This window comes from Lagenorhynchus albirostris, chromosome 6 (genome assembly GCF_949774975.1).
Source record: "Lagenorhynchus albirostris chromosome 6, mLagAlb1.1, whole genome shotgun sequence".
Classification (NCBI taxonomy): Eukaryota; Metazoa; Chordata; class Mammalia; order Artiodactyla; family Delphinidae; genus Lagenorhynchus; species Lagenorhynchus albirostris.
In genome coordinates, this window is record NC_083100.1 from 118,093,168 (window position 1) to 118,114,245 (window position 21,078).

At 43.6% G+C, this 21,078-nt stretch overlaps 1 protein-coding gene across 1 annotated transcript in view; it reads right to left on the reverse strand.

The window, feature by feature from the left end:
* The window catches only part of OCA2 (OCA2 melanosomal transmembrane protein), a 245,408-nt gene that overhangs the window by 77,260 nt on the left and 147,070 nt on the right, over positions 1-21,078 (reverse strand). The window contains exons 17-19 of the mRNA XM_060151549.1: positions 18,733-18,880; positions 16,287-16,344; positions 13,539-13,647 (exon numbers count right to left, since the gene is read on the reverse strand). Of these exons, the coding sequence (XP_060007532.1) occupies positions 13,539-13,647; positions 16,287-16,344; positions 18,733-18,880 (315 nt within the window). The remainder of the gene's footprint in view (positions 1-13,538; positions 13,648-16,286; positions 16,345-18,732; positions 18,881-21,078) is intronic.

Sequence of the window (21,078 nt, forward strand, 5' to 3'; positions counted from 1 at the left end):
AATTCCCTTCAATTGAATGAAGTCTTGCAATTGAATGAAGTCTTCCTTGTCTCTGGCAAAACCTCACTTTCTCCCTTAACTTTAATCACACTGCCTGCAGAAACCAGTGGCACTAATCAAACTGCCTGTGCATAAGTACATCTGCTTGGCAATGCCTGGTGCCTTCACTGAGAAGTCCCAGCAGTACCTTCTAATGTGTCCCCCCAGGTCACTGCCAATAACATTCCATTCTATTCTCACTCAGTGCTGGCTCCTCAATGACACCCAGCGATAAAGGATGAAGTGGTATTTGTTTTATAGCATGCTGGAAGAAAAGGCTGCTGACAGGAACAATACAGTTCCCAGCTTCACATTCTATTACAAATTCTAACAACCTGCCATTGAGACTCTTCTAAAAATTAAAATTTCGGTTGGGTGGAGATGGATAAAGATAAAAAGTAACATTTACCTGAGCTGTCTTTATCCTGTGGCACTCCTATCAACACCCTCTTGGGGCATTAATCTTTCATCAAGAGCTCTGCCATTCCTTAAAACAAAACCTATGATAGGTGGCTCTGTACTTGCTCACTCGAATCTCCAACAGGGCCAAGTTTCAATGCAAAACAAAGAGCTAAATAGGGCATTTTACCCCCATTCCTAAAGCCCTGGGCAATATGATTCAGAGGAAAGCAGAGCAAGGACTTCTACCATTTGTTAAGCAGCCTCCTTGGCAAGGAGCTCTGGTCACCTTGCAGCAACCCCTCCCATGAGGAAACTCTGAGGCTCCCAAGGTTTTCTTCAGGCTACACAGCTTGTTGGGGGCAAAACCAAGATTCAGCCCCCAGTCTGTGAGAGTGTTTTTCCATTGCACCAAGGTGGACTCCTCTCATGTGCTCAGTCTTCAAATGGGATGGTTTCACTACTTAAAAACATATCTGGTAACTCCATGTGTGAAACCTCTCCCCAAAAGTCGATCTGTCTCATGTGCTCAGAGATACAACTTGACTGTGTTCTATCTGAAACCTTGCAGTCTTTTTATACAGAACATATTGTACATGGTCCTGCTCTGGACATTTTTCAGGTGCCTTTGTTTGTTTTTTTTTTGCGGTACGCAGGCCTCTCACTGCTTCGGCCCCTCCCGCTGCGGAGCACAGGCTCCGGACACGCAGACCCAGTGGCCACGGCTCACGGGCCCAGCCACTCCGTGGCACACGGGACCTTCCCGGACCGGGGCACGAACCCGCGTCCCCCACATCGGCAGGCGGACTCCCAACCACCGCGCCACCAGGGAAGCCCTTTCAGGTGCCTTTGACCAAAAGCAATACTGTCCTGATAAATCCACTACCTGAAGTTAGGATGAGATAACCTATATGTCTTAAGCCACACAGGATGCATCTCTAGAGAATATCTTAACAGTTACAAACCTCATATTCATCCTTCAAACAAGAAAAACTCATGAATGGCTTGTGCGTACTGGATGGAGTAGAAACTACCCTGCCTCTCTCCTTTGGTGAGGTATCTAATGTGTGTTGGCCATCGACTACCTAAAATAACCCACATGAGATTTATCACAAATAAGACTTTCTGTTGCAAAGAAATACTGTGGGTGTCCAGGGGGTAGTTTTAAATCTACCACTGAACCTGTCATTCACCCAAGCATTGAGATTCCAGGGTACAAGCTTAAGCCTGCTCTTGGGGAGCTCCCAGTCCGCAGTTGGGTGGGCAAGTAGGACAGGCAGCATGGGATGAGTTAGATTTGAAGGTAACAATGAGCAGAGTCACCAAGGGGTTAAGTTCTACTAACCACACATAGGGCAACTGCCTGGGACCAAAAGGAGGGAGCATCTCATTACCTGTGCAATTACTATATTGTCTGCAAGGTGTCCTCTCATGAGAAAAGTCCTATTCTTTCTAGTTTCATTTTAAATCCAGCAAAAGCAAGGCCATTTTTCATCATCCTGTATTTTCCTGAGTTGTTTAGCAATCAGCATAAACTGTCCATTCACATCACACTCAATCTGGCACCAGGTGCTGTTTCTGAGACCTCTGTCTGTATGAGGTGATTCAGTCCTCACAACCTCCTTACAGGGAGCACTGAGACATGCTACAGGTGTCCACAAGCATCAAGCAACTGAGTACTGGAGTTTTGCTTTGAACCAGGGCAATCTGGCCTCCGATCTTCCCTAACTCCACTCGATCCAGGGATGTGGCTGCAAACATCCAGCAGCAGCTTTGACATCAAAGCTCAGAGGGAAGCTTATAGCTCCGTTTCAACACCTGGAAGCTCTGTGCTCTTCCAATCAGACTTAGGAAACACCATGATTACATCAAGTCAGTAGTTTTTAAATAATTGAGGTTGAAAAAAGATAATTAAAAAATAAGTGATACTATTTCTAAGCATTTTGCTGCAACTAAAGCTTTCCACCAATACTGATGGGAGAATGTAGGTGGACAGGAACCTGCTGAGTTGCCCATCCCTCTCCATTCTCCTCCACCCCCTCCCACTCTCTGCCTGTGTGGACCACATCAAGAGGTTCTCATACCCAGGATTCCAGCTGTGCTCTGCAAGGGGAGGGCCAGCAGGAGATGGAGTCTGGGTACAAGGGCTCACAGCATTCATTATTTTGGACCCCTCCCTACAGGGTCCTTTCACTGAAGGTCACACAGCTCTTGTCAAGGTGGCCTTGTCATTACATCCTTCTAGTTCTTAGAAAGAACTCTCTCTCTCTTTCTCTCTCTCTCTCTCTCTCTCTCTCTCACACACACACACACACACACACACACACACACACACACACACACACACACACACTGGCTCTGGGATACCACTCTACCCCTTGTGGATTCCTCCATCTTGCCCAATAGTAAATTCATTCAAATTACCAAGTTTGAGTATGTCATCTGTTTTCTCGCAGAAGCCTGAATGATACAGTAAATATATTCATTAAATCATTTAATAAACATTTTAATTGAACTATGGCATATACACAGAAAAGTGCATTGATTTTAAATAAACCATATAGCTCAGTTACAAAGGAAACTCAACCATGTAACCTCCTCCAAGGACAAGAAACAGGACATTATCAACAAAAGCTGAATTAGATCTCCCCTTCCATTACTTACTCTCCCTTCAACCACTGACTCCTAACACCATAAAGTAGATTTGCCCGTTTCTGAGTCTTCATGCCTGGAATCATATACTATGTATTATATGAGTTTCAATCAGACTTCTCTTTTGCTCAACATGTTTGTGAGATTCAGTCACATCGTTACAGTTTGAGGAATACATTTATTTTTATTTCTGTATAGTATTCCACTGTATGATTATCTCACAATTTATCAGTTCTAGAGTTGATGGATATGGAATGGCTTCTAGATTGGGGTTACTATAAATAATGCTGTTATGAGCATTTTAAGACATGTCTTTTGGTGTGCAGACATACACATTTCTGTTGGGAATATAACTAAGAACAAACTTTCTGGGCTATAGATATGCATTGTCCTAAACTTTGGTAATACTACCAAATCATTTTCAAAAGTCTGTACAAATTTACAATCTTATCAGCAGTGTATGACACTTCTGTTGCTCTATATTCTCTAATATTTGGTGTTGTCAGCCTTTAATTTTAGCCATTTAGGTGTGGATATAGCAGTATCTTGTTGTGGTTCAGATTCACATTTTACTGGTGACTTATAAGGTTAAGCACCTTTTCATATGCTTATTGGTAATTTCAGCCTTTATTTATTTATTTATTTATTTATTTTTTGCGGTACGCGGGCCTCTCACTGCTGTGGCCTCTCCCATTGCGGAGCACAGGCTCCGGACGCGCAGGCTCAGCGGCCATGGCTCACGGGCCCAGCCGCTCCATGGCACGTGGGATCTTCCTGGACCGGGGCACGAACCCGTGTCCCCTACATCGGCAGGCAGACCTCAACCACTGCGCAACCCGGGAAGCCCAATTTCAGTCATTTTAATATCTTCTTTTGTGAAGAGTCTATTCAGGATTCCTGTCCATTTTGTGTCTTTCACTTAATTTATAGGTATTTTTAATATTTTAGTTATATTTTCCTTTTAAATTGATTGGCCATGTTTTCCATGTGGCCCTGTTATCCTGGTCATAATTTCTGGGTTAGGAAAGGAAATTAACCCAACCTGGGTCAATCAAACTCTTCTCCAAGGAATTTGGGATTCAAAATAGTCATTTCTCTTTGTGTGGCTGAAATTGAGATCCTATAAATTGGGAAACTAATGAGACCATCTCTATTCTGCCATGAGCAGTAAAAAGACAAGAAAATGGTCCATGGAGAAGCACGAGGCAATTAGAAGAGAACAAAATGTGTCTGGGGGACAGCAGTATGCCCTCTGTCTGGATGCCTTTCTACTTCTTAAGTCTGCTCTCCCCGCTCCACTCCAACCCCTCTCTCACAGAGCCCACTGTCCCTTGGAGTCTGCGGGTTAGTCCAGTATCATTCTAATAATCCCCTATTTTGCTTGATATCAAGTAGATTGTTTTACTGGTAGCTAAAAATACTTTAACAAATACAATAAAATTTCTCAACAAAGGACACCAAAGGACACTGACAACACCAGTTTCCTTGAAACCATATCAAGGAAATAATTACAGAAATATCTCCAGAACTGAAATCTAATCAAACTCATTGTGAGAGAACCTAGGGGGACGTTCTGAGCTAATTATCAAAGAAGGAGACCTAGAAAATTGTTAATCAAGGTCTTAAATTTTAAAGACAAAGATAACATTTTGAATCCAGCTTGCTGATTCCTATAGTTTTCATAATCAGTTATCCATGATTCTAAAATCCTAAAGTTTGGAAAAGCAAATTTTTTATGTCAAAATTCAACAAAACCTGATTTGAACTGAAATGAGGCTATCTGTGGTCATAATTTGTCCCACCTTGTAGAAAATATTCAGGTTTCACTGTAGAATTACTAATGTTCGGAGGACAGGGTGCTGGGCCTGAACCTCTCGGGGTTGTTCCATCATATAAAATTGTGTGTGCACTTAATTGTCTTCATAAAATATAAACAAAAATATCTGAATTTTGAAACATATCTGGCACCAAGAATTTCATGTGGAGACTATGGACCTGTCTGTACGTAACAGCTTGAGCAATATGGAGTTAATTCCAGTGTACATTTTAGATAAAGATCCCTGCACATCGGGGAACTATCTCTTTGCCAGATGCATATGAATTGTGACCATGGCCCTTAGTCACTTTTCTTTCTTCACTGTTGTGCCACCTATTGCACTTGGGTCCTTCAGGGTTCTCCAGTCACTCACCAGAAGTTTATGGCAGTGGCCAGCTCTGTGTAAACATGTCCTCATACAGGTGCACCCTGACCAAATTTGTCTTTGAGCCCATGCACCCACAGCTGCTTCCCAGCTGGGGCTCCTCTGTTGCGTGGCCTTCATGCATTTATTAGCTGGATGCACCTGCAAGTTGGCATTCCATGGGAAAGAACTTGGACAAATGGATAAATGTTCCCTCTTTCTCCCTGCAACACCATGGACAGTCCTGAGACACATCTCATGTTTCTTCTCAGACAATCCTACTGTATGGAGTGACCAGTGGCCCATAATGTAGCCAGATAGTGATTCAGCCTTGTTTTGACTCACTCCCTTCACCACCCTACTTCTCTGTCCCTTACTTCTCTTTCCTGGGATCATACTCTCCAATGAAGAACACCCACACAAGGCTTTGCTCTCTAGAGAACACAGGCTGAGTCAACCACACATGATATTCTCACAATCATGAAATAAGTTGGAATCTATAAGAATCAATAAGAAGTTTGTTCATGCATTCCATATACCTATGTATTGTATCTACTAATGTGTCAGGCATTAACAGAAGGCACTGAGTAGAGAAAAGCCTAGAAGACATGGACCATGCCCTTGAATCTAGCTGGGGAGGGGGATACCAGGGGACAGAGAGGTAAACAAATGATTATAAAGCGTGAGTTCTAGATTTAAGGCATAGTCTAATCATGCCAAATGCTGGTGAGGATGTAGAGCTGCTGGAGCTCCCATATACTACTGTGGAAGTGCAAAGTGCTACAGTCACTCTGAAAAGTGGTGCAGCAGCTTCTTTTAAAGCTAAACACACACTCACAATATGATCCAGCAGTCCCACTCTTTGGTAATTACCCAAGAGAAATAAAAACCTAAGTTCACACAAAACCATGTACACAAATATTTGGAGTAGCTCTACTCACAATCATCAAAAATTGGAAACAACCCAAATGTCCTTCAATGGGCCAATGGATAAACAAAATGTGGTATATCCATACCATGGAAGAATACTCAGCAACAAAAAGCATGAACTATTGATACCTGCAACAACTTGGATGAATCTGAGTGAGAGAAGTCAGTTCCAAAGGTTGTCTGATTCCATGTATATGACATTCTCCAAAAGACAAAACTATAGTGATGGAGAACATATCAGGAGTCACCAGGATTAAGGCAGAGGGTGATACAAAAGAATAACACAAAGAAATTTTGGGAGGGGTGATGGAACTATTCTGTATTCTGATTATAGTGGCAGTTACATAAATATACATCTTTGTTAAAGTTCATAGAATTTTGAATTTGAAAAGAAAAATCAGTTTTGCTCTATGATAATTTAAAAAATAAAGTAAGAAGAAAAAAGAATGATAATCATTGCTGTGCTTAGGTTATGATGTTTAAATAAAGGAATGTATTATATGATGTCATGTTTTGTTACATGACATGACATGGTGTTATATGACACCACATTGTATTATGTGATGTTACATTGTGTTACATGGTGCACCTTATATGATACCACCTTGTCATGTGGCATCACATTGTGTTATATGATGTCACATGTTACATGATGCATGTTGTGTAATGTGACATCACCTCATGTTATATGGCATTACATTGTATTATGCTCAACTTACCCAGTATGTCATATTCAAAACAGCACTTCACCAAAGACGAATGGTCATATCTCTATCTGCTGAAGTCCTGGGAAGATCTTGCATTAAATTTGCCCCTGTTCCCATTAAGAGAGTTACTGTAGCTCTAAGGAAACTGTATTCCATTTAACATATATGCTAATCAAGCCTTTCTCTTAGTCAACCTAACTCTTTCCCATCACAGTGAATATGCAAATATACAGATTACGTGTTCTAGGATCCCCAGATAAAATCATTTGTACACAATCCTAACTGAAAACACGAGATTTGAAAGCAGAAACAAAATAAGCCTTTCAATCCCAGATGCAACAACACACAAAAAAAAGATGTGACATCTTAGTAAAAAGTATAGACTTCTCAGGCTAAAATAAAAAGTTTCATGGTAATCAAGATTTTTTTAAAGTCCATAGATATGGGAAAAGATGTGACTTTAACTTTTAAAAGTATTATCATTTCTACAAATACCACTGCCAAATGCTAACAAAATTGCATGCAAACTCCAATATATTTCTTCAGTCTTTAAAATGTGTGACGTGTTCTTTTAAAGTAGAATCTCAAATAAAGTTAGAAACAAAACAACAAGGTCCTACTGTATAGCACAGGGAATTATATTCAATAAACCTCAATGGAAAAGAATATGAAAAAGAATGTATATATATGTATAACTGAGTCACTTTACTGTATAGCAGTAACACAACACTGTAATTCAAATATACTTCAATTTTAAAAAGTTGTAAGCAGAACAATTGTAAGTATGATGGTGAAGTTTAAATACAATTTTATGACCTGTTTCTCATAAAGTAGCTGCCAGTGAAATATTATAGATTTGAAAGCTCCTGTAGCTGAGACAGTTACTTTCCTTCAAGCTTAATAACCTTTGCCAACATGGAGAAAAAATAAAGAAAACAAACAGAATATGTGGTGTGCTCCAAGGACAGAGAACAAGGTAACTCAAAGGGCCTATATTGCCAGAACAAAGAGTTACAGGACTCCCATCACTCTGTCACAATGCGACCACTGCAATGACCCAGAGCCCTCCCAAGCACCATGCCCTGTCCCTTTCCCATTCCATATAAGGAAAGACATTTGCCCTGTTTTTCTCTCGCTCAGCACACTGAAAGTATACATGCTCTGCCCAGTCAGAAGATGACTTATAGGTTCCCTGGCTGGCACATATATACAATGGAATATTACTCAGCCATAAAAAGAAATGAAATTGAGCTATTTGTAATGAGGTGGATAGACCTAGAGTCTGTCATACAGAGTGAAATAAGTCAGAAAGAAGAAGACAAATACCGTATGCTAACACATATATATGGAATTTAGGAAAAAAATGTCACGAAGAACCTAGGGGTAACACAGGAATAAAGACACAGACCTACTGGAGAACGGACTTGAGGATATGGGGAGAGGGAAGGGTAAGCTGTGACAAAGCAAGAGAGAGTCATGGACATATATACACTAACAAATGTAAGGTAGATAGCTAGTGGGAAGCAGCCACATGGCACAGGGATATCGGCTCGGTGCTTTGTGACCGCCTGGAGGGGTGGGATAGGGAGGGTGGGAGGGAGGGAGACACAAGAGGGAAGAGATATGGAAACATACGTATATGTATAACTGATTCACTTTGTTATAAGGCAGAAACTAACACACCATTGTAAAGCAATTATACCCCAATAAAGATGTTAAAAAAAAAAAGAAAAAAAAACAGACAAGCAACCCATGCTCATTGTCGACTTTCCCTGACTACCGGGAAGCCAGTCCACTGTTCTTGCAGTGACCCTTCTCTTTAATAAACCCTATCTTCCTTACATTCTGCTTTGTGTATGGAAATTCTTTTTCAACCCACGCTCAGACCACGACATTTTGGTGGTCCATATGGGGATATCTCTTGGGGGGATCTCCTCCCCCACCTCCTTTCCTCCCCCACCTCCTCTCCTCATTTCTTGGGACCCTTTGTGAACAGGCAAGTTGCCGTGGAAGCAACAGGGACTCTGGCCAGGGCCACACCCTGGTGTGTTCTGAAGGCTCCACGGCTCACTTCAACCCAATAACTGCCGCCCAGAACGGGTGAGGGTGCCTCTGTCTTCCTTCTGAGGACTAGGCCAATTGATATTGTGCGGGCATGGGTCAGGCATTTAAAAGCCATTAGGGCGCCTGCCACTTGAAGACTCCCGTGAAAGGATAAGGGAGTCATGGAACAGATCAGGTTGTTAGAGTGTCTACCCCCAGCAAGACAACTTCCATGCACTGTGAGGCACAAATTGGTTCAAGCAGAACACTAAGCCCCCTCCCCTTGGCTGCCGCCTTCCTAGCAGGACTACGAGGTGGATTCCTCAGCCTGTCTTCTATGTTACTTTCACCTTTTTCTCCATCCGGATTGACTTACAGGAGCTCAGGCTGCATCTGAGCCATCCCAGGAGTGCCTTTTCACATTTCTGGGAATCGCCAAATGGTGAGTCACCCGGTGGGTCCTGGGAATCTCTCTCTCTTTCTTTCTTTGCCCGAGTTGCACGGTGCCTTAGTCGCACTGTTTGTGCCTCAGTCACATGGTTTGTACCTTAGTCACATGCTCAGGGGTCACCGCTCATGGTCAGACACAACTGTTGGGACTGTCGGCCTATTTTGTGCATTAATCACATGGAGAGATCACTGCGACAATGAGGATGGCTTTCTGTCAGCCGGTGACTCTCAGTACCCCCATTCTATGGCATATAGGCTAAGAATGGGCTCTGCTACGTCTCGGGGGCCTCCCTTAGACACACCCCTCGGCTGTAACCTCAGGAACTGGAAAAATATTTGACCCTGAAAGTCACAAAAAGAAGAGGCTCATTTTGTTTTGTAACACAGCTTGGCCCCAGTATAAACTGGGGGACCAAGAAAAATGGCCTCTTAATGGCATACTAAATTATAACACGATCCTCCAACTTGATCTCTTTTGCCAGAAACAAGGAAAGGACTCAGAGGTTCCTTATGTCCAGACCTTTATAGCCCTTACTTAGAATCCCAATCTGAGGGACTCATGCCGCATGTGTCTTTCTGTTGCTGCCTTATCCCCCTGACCCCCTCTGTCTCCCTCTCCATCAGATCTCCTAGACGATCCTCTACTTGACCTTTCCTGTCCTCCACCCCATCAACCCCCTTTGCTTCAGCACCCACCCCACCTCAACCCACAGCTGCCCAACAGCCACTCCCTTATCAGGGCAAAAGCCCCCCTCCCATCCCCACATAAGATCGAGGACTGCCCAACACCAGGAAACAGATTCTAATATGCTTCCCTTAAGGGAAGTAGCAACTGGATACATGGGCACTATTAGAGTCCATGTTCCCTTTCCCATGTCTGACATTTCCCAAATTCAAAACAAGTTAGGTTCCTTCAGTCTGGATCCCACCACTTTTATTAAGGAATTTCAGGCCCTCACTATAGCCTCTGACCTGACCTGGCAAGACATTCATGTAATCCTGACCGCTTGTACTCATGAAGAGAAAAACAGGATATGGGCATTAGCCCAAGCTTGGGCAGATGAGGCACAGCTCTGTTTCCAAAACCTGGATGGACGGGGACCACTTTTGGGCTGGCTAAATGACTCTTTGTAACTATACCCTCAATTTTAATCAGACTAGCCTGGAGTGGAATCCCTGGTCAGAGGAAAATAAATATGATGTACATGAAGCTAATTTCACTTTGTGTTGGGGAAATTCAAGGAAAAATGAGACTAAGAAATATATTAATGAAGACCATATCCCGATAAACAGCTCGGCCCTCGGAACTAAATACATGGGGATCGGCGTGACCACCGGACACTTAGTTTAACCTTCTGGCAAGATTCTCCTCCAAAATATAATATAATTCAGCTAATATTCAGAAATTTGTTATGCCAATTCCCCCCGTCACACTCATAATAAGTCAGAGTCTGGATTCTCCCCTTTATGTATAGATGATTACTTCCTCAGAGTTTGGCCTTCCCAATTTAATCCTAGGCCATGGGACCCCAGTCTATTTCCAGAGGAAAACTCCCAAAAGGTCAGGGCCTGGCTCTGGGGACCCACAACAGGGGTATCTTTGAGGGGCACTGGATTTTCATTTCTATGTGGTAACGGGGTCTATCTGGATCTTCCCACACTTTGAAGGGGGCTCCCGCACAATTAGTGCTGTGGTCCCAGAGGCGACCATTACAAAGGATTTAGCTTCCTCAGGAGGCATTCCCAACCTTGGGTCCTTCCTTGAGGAGGCCTTAAGACCTGTCTGGGAGAGACAAAATAAACCACTGACTGGACATGCTTACAATAAACCGATTCTTGATAGGCCCAACATAATACATAGTGTCTTTAGAGAGCTTTTTAGGTTTGCAGGCATACCCCTCTTACAGAGGCGTGTTCTCAATCTCACCATCATGGACCAGGAATCTTGGAAGGCTACAGTAGCAGCCATTGAGGAACAGCAGTCAGCCCTAGGCTCTCTGGCCGAGGTGGTTTTACAAAATAGGAGGGTCCTTAATGTTATAACAGCTCAGGCAGGGAGTGTCTGTGCCCTACTAAATTAGATATGCTGCTTAATACCTCCAGCCAGATTGAAGAAAACCTTCAGCTTCTAAAGAAAAACATCAAATTAATAGAAGATTTAAAAGAGAGGGCAGGACAGGGCCCCAGCTGGCTTTCTAGCCTCCTCTCCTCTGTGGGGATCCAGATATGGACATGGCTATTGCCCTTGTTGGGACCATTAATCCTGATAGCCTTTCTTTTGTTGTTTGGCCCCTGCATTATGAACACATTATCTAAGTTCATCTCCCAACAGGTTCAAAAGGTTCACTTCCAGATGGTGCTACAACAAGGGTACCAGCCAGCTGGCACACGGACTACATTGGAACAAGCCTTCTTATCATTCCCTGGACTCTCATCTCCCTCCGTGAACACTCCCTGACAGAGCAGGCATCAGGAACCCAGGGCCCCTACGATGCCCCCAACCAGCAGGAAGCAGCCAGAGAGATTGTCGGCCATTCTCCTTACAAAAAGGGTTCCCAAACACCTGAGAAGGAGCTAGGCAGGTCGGTAGACATGAGCAGGGATCCAATAGGGCCAAAGAATTGGCCCTTTAAATAAAGAGAGGGGGAAATGTGGTGTGCTCCAAGGACAAACAACAAGGTAAACTCAAAGGGCAAATATTGCCAGAACAAAGAGTTACAGGACTCCCATCACTCTGTCACAATGCGACCATTGCAATGACCCAGAGCCCTCCCAAGCACCATGCCCTGTCCCTTTCCCATTCCATATAAGGAAAGACTTTCCCCTGTTTTTCTCTCGCTCAGCACACTGAAAGTATACGTACTCTGCCCAGTCAGCAGATGACTTACAGGTTCCCTGGCTATCAAAACAGACAAGCAACCCATGCTCATTGTCGACTTTCCCTGACTACCAGGAAGTCAGTCCACTGTTCTTGCAGTGACCCTTCTCTTTAATAAACCCTATCTCCCTTACATTCTGCCTTGTGTCTGGAAATTCTTTTCCAACCCGCGCTCGGACCACAACAAAATAATCTGTGAACACCCAAAAGAATTATCTAATGGAACCCACCTGCCCACAAAATACCAATTTTGTTGTACTTGTTTAATCTTTAGAGATATAAAGATTCCTAGTGGTAGCCAAGAACTAAAGGAGCAATGCTGTGGTTTGAATAACTAAGCCTGCCCATGTTATCTGTCTGTTTTACACAGTTAAGAAGCTTTGCTTTCTACAGAAGTTATATTCTTCAAATGTTGCAGTAAGTCAAATTTTTATAAAAACATATTAGCAGAGCTCACTTTTGAAGGAAAACCATAGGTAAAGATTTTGTTTAAAGAAAATGCTCCTTGACACTTCCTCAAATTTAACTTTATATCTATACTTTCATGTGAGGTGGGTTTTGGGAGTGGTTTTATTTTGTTTTAAATAATGACACCAATAGAGATAACTATTAAATCAACTAGAAAGATCTAAGTAACATGAAAATGTTGATGGAGAGTAGAAGAATGCCAGGTAAACACGATATCTGGTGAACTCATTCTACAAGATGGCCATGTGTCAGGTGGGGATGGGCCACGCAACCTAGACCTTGGGAAAGTACAAAGTGAGAGCCGTAAGACTGTGAAAGCAAGAGAAGAGAAATCTATGTGAGCAGGTGGGAGAATGGAGTTCTGTTGCATAGGGAAAATGGATGCACCATTGGGTAAGGAGAAGGACCAGCATAGACTTCTTGTAATTCTCTGGCCCCTTCACTAATGTCTCTCATCTAATCGTCAGGTCGGGTTGCACAAACTGCAGGACTGTGGCCTTGATGATATGACCTCTTATCTCTTCTAGAGGTGTTTCTCAGGTAACAGTTTGAAGATCTGATTATTAAGTATGATAGTATCCCTTCTAATGTTAAACCTGGAGGGGCTGAGGACCCATGGCACTGAGATGTATCTCTCTCTCGCCCTCTCTGTCCTCCTCTCCCTCTCCTCCAGAAAACGATCCCTCTCAGCCCTCACCAGCATCTGGGAACAAACTTTGAAACATTCCCTTCCAGACTGTGATGTCACTTGAAAAGCCCATCAACAAAAGCTACCCCAAAAATTAGACTCACCAATATCAAGATGAACACCAGGGACAAGCGAATTGAGAAAGAACATGACGATAACAAATCCCAACACTGTCAGGCATTTGGCGAGCAGAATCCTGTCTGATATCCTGTGCTGTGAGAGAGGAAAACACAACTCATTTACTCAGTGTAATCTGATTTCTGCAATGTGTCCACAATCCTACGTGATTTGAATCACTACAAATTTCTCCTTATGATGAAAAATATAGCAACTTGAACTTGAAAGATAAGATCATGTGTTACAAGGAAAACTGTACAGATTTAAGATTAGATCATTCAAAATCTTGAAATCAAAATCTATGAAAAATAAACATAAAAAATATAGTACAATCCTTTTTTTTTTTTTTTTTTTTTTTTTTTTTTTGCAGTACACAGGCCTCTCACTGCTGTGGCCTCTCCTGTTGTGGAGCACAGGCTCCGGACGCGCAGGCTCAGCGGCCACGGCTCACAGGCCCAGCTGCTCCACAGCATGTGGGATCTTCCCGGACTGGGGCAAGAACCTGCGTCCCCTGCATCGGCAGGCAGACTCTCAACCACTGCGCCACCAGGGAAGCCCAGTACAATCCTTTTAAATGACACCAGACTAAATGCATTTTCAATATGACACAGAGATGCTAAGCTGTTCCCAGCCCCACTGCCAGCATCAGATAAAATAAAGCCATTGTGAAGCCTACACATTAACCTCCAGGGACCTGGCCCTTCAAGACACATGCATTTCCACGGGTACTGTGTGTTAATAGCCTTTTAGTTTAACTTTCCCTCTATTATGCAAATCTCTGCTCATGTGGTACTGAGCTTAAAATGTTCTTGCAATAACAGGACTTCTGCTGAATGCACTCAGCAGTCCCCTAGTCACCAGATGACACATATGGGATCCTGCCCCAGGCATTCAGGGGGTGAGGGGAGGTACTCTGCAGCACCTTCCTTAACCTTGGAGTTGCAGACCTCCTTCCAGTGGGCCTGAGCCACAGGGCAAGATAGGGCAAGGTCCCCAAAGGGTGCTGTGCTGTGTGGGACTGGGGCAGGGAGTTAGGTCCCAAGAAGCACACACATCTAACTAGGCCCCTGTGTGAATCACACTCCACGGTGTGAACCAACAACTGCACTATGTCCTTTCCTCAGTGTGGTCCCACTAGCACCTCTGTCTGTTAGTCTATGCCTAGGATATCCAGGTCTAGATGTAAATATAGATAAGGCTATATAAATATAGATCCAGGTGTAGGTATGGGTAGATATAGACAGAGCTATGGGTAAGATATGGGTGTAGATAAAGATATAGATGTAGAGATAGATGTAGATATAGATAAGGGTATAGACAGGGGTATAGACATGGACATGGACATAGACACAGACATGAGTATGGGTGTATGTATAGATAGAGTTAGAGATAGGTATTCTCTCTTGATTTCTCTGGTCACACAGTTAAAGCTGCTGCCATAAAAACCACAAGCTTATCCCTCTGTGTCACAATGACTCTGGCAGCAGCCCCTGGCCCCCTGCTCACAGGCCATGGGGGCTGCTTTGGGAGCTCCTGTTTTCCTTCCCCACCCACTGCCAAGGCTTGGCCAGCCCCCACTCATCTTCCCCTTCTCCCACCAAGGAAGCCAATTTTGCTAGATAAGTCTGTGATGGAGAATCAGGAAGAAAGGGACATGGTATCTCCCTGGGTCAGGTTAACCACAGAAACTGGGTATTACCATGGTCGACTCCAGGATTGGAAATGGAGGGAGCAGGGAGGTCAAAGAATATTCCAGTGTCGCTCGGCTGGTATAAGATGATCAAAGTTTGTACTCTGTTATTTTGGGGTGCCTGTCAAATTTTATCCTTTGGTTATCTGAGGTCATCAAAGTGAGAAGTCTGAGAAACAATGCAGGGGTAGTGCCCAGCTCCCCAGTCCTTGTCCACCAGGTATACAGAGAGGTACACAGTCTCATCCCTAACTTGCAGCCAGAACTACTAGAAAAGGTGGGCAGGGTCCGTTTAAGCCTGAAGCCAGAGAAATGTCATAGCCACACCCGTCTTCCCTAACCCTGACCATCTGAGTGGGACAGATGCTGGGAGGACAGACTCAAAGAATATGTTATCTACCAGGTCCCAATGTCTAAATTTCCTTTAGCGAAGGACAAAATGTTCCTATCATAATTAGAGAGTGGGTATTCAACCTCTCCCTAGGAAAGAAACTACCTGGATTTGAAATTTCATGAAGATATAAATGACTTCCAGCAGATCTTGAGCTGGGAGAGGGGCATTATGTGTCCTCAGGGGGGCTGAGAAATTCCACCTAGGTGGGAAAGTGAGCAAAAGAGCCCAAAATGAGCTTTGCCTCCCAACGTCAGAGCCGTACAACAGAAGACATACACCCCATCTCTGCCCCAAAAGGTGTTCCATCTCAAGCAGCACGCCTCCCTTGTCTTGGCCTCCATCTCCTCACCCACACAATGGGAACCACAGACTTGCCTTTCAGGGTCAGGGGGAGCTGAGAGCCGGCCAACCACAGAAAGTGCTGCCCTATTTTAAAGGAACATAATAAGTTTACCTTTTAAATTCCTGGACAAAATAAGCCTACCATGTCTGGAAAATTATCTTTCCCATTAATTCCTGGACATAACTTATGTCTTGTGTACAACTACAGGAATAAAAGAAAGATGACTTTCAGTTGCAACTTCACATGAAGTAAGGAAAAGGAATCTACTCTGTTCTTCAAGGAATCCCTGAGAAAAGAAACCACAATACCTTTCTTTGTAGCTCCTGGATATTGGTCTCCCAATTTTTATCTTCCTGTGAGATCTGTCTAAAAGAGAAAAGGGCAGACATCATTTTCCTGGTGGCATCGAGCGGTGAGGCCAGCAAGGTGGCATTCAGCAGTGGCACACAGCATAGTCCCCTGGCCTGGATGCCGTCCACAGTGTGACGCCAGGTGCGGCCACAGAATGGGGCAGGCCTCGTGGTGTAAGGAGCCTGGTAGAACTGGGTTCAGGAATTGGAAACGATGCTCATTCTAGATTCCCAAGGAAAAGTAATACATGAAATGACCGGACTGTTCAATGAGGCACGTGCGAGCATAGCACAGGAAACGTCAGAAGAACACTGGCCAGAATGTCAACAGGGGAATGAGACAGTAAGCCACCTTGGTTTTCCTCTTTTTACTTACTAATTTTCTGAATCTTTTTTCAGAATGAGGATGTGTTATATTTATAATTTAAATAAAGGAAAAAACAGTAAAAGAAATGCCACTTGCTTTGGTGGTGATTTTTATCAATTGGAAATCTACTTTGAAGCACTTATGTCTGCTTCCTTCCCCCTCTGGTCATGGTATCCGCCCATCTCTATTTCCATTTGTCACCTCTATTTGTTCCAACTTGCCGTTCTTTGTTAACCTTTCCTATCAACTCATCTTTTCTTTTCTGCTTTATTTCCTCCCTCACCAGTTAGGAAAAAGAAGCTGTGTGGTGGAGAATTTAGTCTTCATGAGCACTCACGTGTCATAGTGTCAGTGGAGGTCGACCACACAGCCAGTACAGATCCTAAAGGAAATCACAGCAGACCCAACTGAATGGTTCTAAGGACAATTATTTAAAATAAAATGTAGAAACAGGACCTGAAGAGTTAGCACATGCCTTAGATCACCCTCATTCCTATCTGCTTCCAGTGACTGTGTGGCCTTACAAAGCCACTGCCCTCTCTGGGCCTCAGTTTCCCTTTCTGTGATCAAAACAGGATGAGTTGATGGAAACTTGGTGAATTCTTCACATTTTAACCCTGAGATACACTGACTGTGTCTAAACATCCATACCAGATGGAACACGTTGAAACTTGAAGGCCAGTAGATTAAATACATTCAGGGCAATTTACTCTTGCATCTTTAATTTACAAAGTTTTTCATTTTAAGATCCATGCCTGTTGTTGAAGTTGGTCACCCTGTCCCCAGCCTGCAACTCAGGGCCTTCCAGTAGCCTGGGGGTACCAGGTCCTGCTTCTCCAGCATCACAGGATACAGGTAGGTCCTGAGATGAGATGGAGCTGAGGATGCTGAGACAGTGCTTCACACTGGGCTACATCTCTAGACAGAGTGAGTCTCTACATACTCGCCTGTGGCCTTCTCCCCCCACTCTCAGACCAGGCTACAGCCACACTAGACAGCCCTCAGTGGTTGGCACTGGCACTGTGCCCAGCTCCTGTCCTCAGTCTGCTTGCCTGCTCTCTGAGAACACAGGGCTGGTCTCAGCAAACTGCAATATGTAAGATCATTCTCACTACCTTCACAAGGACTCACATTTCCCCTTGCCGTGACAGACTTCTCATCTCCACCCAGTTCTCAACCCTACTGCAGGAATGCTTCCACATCCCTGAGGAGTGAGCAGGCTCTCGCTCTTTCTGTCAGTACTTCCAGCGTAAAGACAGGTTGGAACTCAGCACCTCATCAGAGTGGGGAGGAAAAACTCAGCACCTCACTGTTACTGTTAGGTCTCAGCTTTGATTAAAAACAAACTCAAGGAACTTCTCTGGTGGTCCAGTGGTTAAGATTCTGTGCTTCCAATGCAGGGGGCCCTGGTTCAATCCCTAGTCAGGGAACTAATTTCCCACATGCCATAAGGTGGCCAAAAAAAAAAAAAACTCCAAGAAATGAATTGAGCAGGAATTAGGTATTCTTTGAGCTCCTGGAAAATCAACTACTGGGAGAATATTTTGTTAGATTAATTTGTTATATATATATATATTTTTTTAATTTTTATTATGCAACGTGTTAGGTGTGAAGTGTGACAGGCAGTAGTTGAGTGTGAACTCAATTCCTGGCATCACTCTTTCCTAGATGCAAAACCCTGGGCAAGTTGCTCAAATTCTCTGAGCCTCAGTTTTCTCATCCTTAAGCTGGGGCTAATATCAGCACATATTCCAGAGAGCTAAGTGAGAGTTAAATAAAATGCTGCATCATAACAGGTTTAGCACAGTGTATGGCACCCAAAACTTACTTAGTAGCATGCAGCTAGTGTTACTCTTTCGCAGTACCATGGGGTACTCTTCACAATCACTTTAGCTCACATTTTGCACATGACATTTGGACACTCTTAGGGTGGTCATAAATAGGTTGTTGATACAATCCAACCATTGAGTATAACTGGTAAAGACAAGAACCACTGCTGTAAACCAAGAGTGGTCTGAGCAGGGCCTGGCTTGATACCTTTGGAAGCTGTGCAGCCTTCGGGCCAGCAAGCGTTCCAGTGTCAGCACCTTCCCCAGGAGTAGACCTCGAACCGCTGTCTCCTCACGGCTGGCTGGGCTGATGCTCTGTGCAGTAAGGCGCCAGACATGGATCTCATGCTTCAGTTCTGCAGGAAAGGAAAGCCAAGGCTTCATTCTCCTGCAATCTCAGACATCAGCACCTACTCCCCTCAGCACCCTCCAAGAACAGAAAACACACACCTGTGATGCAGATCTCCAAGGACCAAACCAAAGCAGTGGCTTCTTAGCTTTCATGTTATTATGAGAGAACCAGAAGACAAAGCTGACTTTTAAAAATTACAGTAGATGCAAAGATAATTTCAACTCTTTGGGTGAAGAATAAATTCTTCAATAGGCGTATGAAAGTTAGCACCCAACAAAATTTTTCCCTCCCAAGAAATTACTTTTTGGAGCCAGTAGTTCAGATCTCAGTTCAAAATCCAGACATTGCCCAATCTTTGAAACAGATCTAATACACATCAGAAATACAAGTGTAGTAGGTGGTGCCTGGTCTCCCCAGTAGGGCATTTGGTAATAGCAGGAGATGGGGAGAGCCCTCCCTCCTGACCAGGCCCCCAAGTTGAGCTTGTGTCTATGAAAGAACACAAAGGAGAGAAATGTAGACAACTTTATGCACTTCTGAAATTAAAAGAATGAGGCAAATTTTCACCCATCAATGAATTTAAACCTCTTCTGATAGAGAAGAGAAAAATGAATTGCCAATTCATTGGCTCCTAAAATACTAGAATATCTTATGAAATTTTACTTTTAACCTCTAGTTTACTGTTAGAGATACTACATAAATTTCTCAAAATATCCACTAAAAGAATATAAGGAAGCACAGTATTTTCATGAATCACCTCTCATGTACAATGCACTATACTACATATCTTAAAAATTCAAGATGAAATTAAAAGAACACACACTTTCAAGCAGGATTAGATCAGTTGACACTAGCTCAGAGCAGAGTCAAGGCAGGGCAATTCTCCCAAGACCTGTGAAGCACTGCACAAGCCTGGGCTCAATGATAAGGAAAATGCCACCATGGTTTTCTCTAAAGGGTCAGCCTTTCAAAGATGAAAAGTTTTTAGAATGAAGATAAGTAAAGTACTTCCATTCAGTACCTATTGATTCTTTGTAGCTTGCTAAAACAGAAGAAACTTGGGTATAACCTGAAAGCCTCTACAGAGAAACAGATCCATAATTCCCTCAATAAACATAATTCACACCTCCATAATTCACACCTCATTAAACAACCTGTGAGGTTATGATAATATAAAAAGGAGGAAGAGGAGGAGGAAGAGGATAAAAACATATGAATTAGGTTTCTGAAATGCTGAACACACACACACACACACACACACACACACACACAAATGCTGCACTGGGACAGGAATGGGGGGACAAGGTGGTGCAGCAGCTTCAGAGAAGGTGCAGAGAGTGCCATTATTTCATCCAATGTTCTGAACTTCGTTATATAGTGGATATCGTTCAAAGCCCATCCCTAAAGTATCAGAGACTTTCTAGCCATTCTTTCAAGCCATATTAGTGACTGCCACTCTCTCAAGCAGCTGACCAACTTTGAATAGCTACACAGGAGCATTGCTCAGCTCAGCTCCCGGGCCAGCCTGTGGGAGCCTCTCCGCCTCTGTGTTTGGAGAAGCAGAAACTGAATCTGGCCTTCCAGGTCCCCAGGGCTCCTTTCCGCAGGTGTCTTCTCCAGCGTCACCTTCAGCCCCTCACGCACACCCAGAGCCTTGCTGCCTTCTAGCCCATCAAATCAAACAGGACAGGCTACTCTCCTCAGATCAACCCATGGGTTAATGCTCAAGTAGTGCACTTTCATTTTTCTAGTTGTGGACAAAATAAATGTATCACCGATCATGGGAAATTTTGGTTGAGAGCGATTTTGTCCAAGAGAAGGGAGTCCACTGCCTGCACCCAGAGCTCAGTTTAGCCAAGCATCCACTCCTCGGCTCCCAAGCTTCCTCTGTACCTCCTCTGCCATTTCCCCACCCTGTCTCTGCTGAGCTCTAAGACTGCGAACCCAATCAGCTACCTGATATTGCCCTCTGAACCACATGCTACAAGATTCACAAATAAACATTCCATCTTCCCCCACAGAACTCTCTCTTCCCTCACTGTCTTAGTTCTTATATGACATCATTAATCTTCCAGGTACATGAACCTGAAATGTCATTTTGGTCTTATCAATGTCATTCTCCTCTACATTTCTGCACTGAACATGTAATAGGTGCCAGACACCATGCTAGATGTTAAAGGAGAAGAATAAATTGACAAGTTA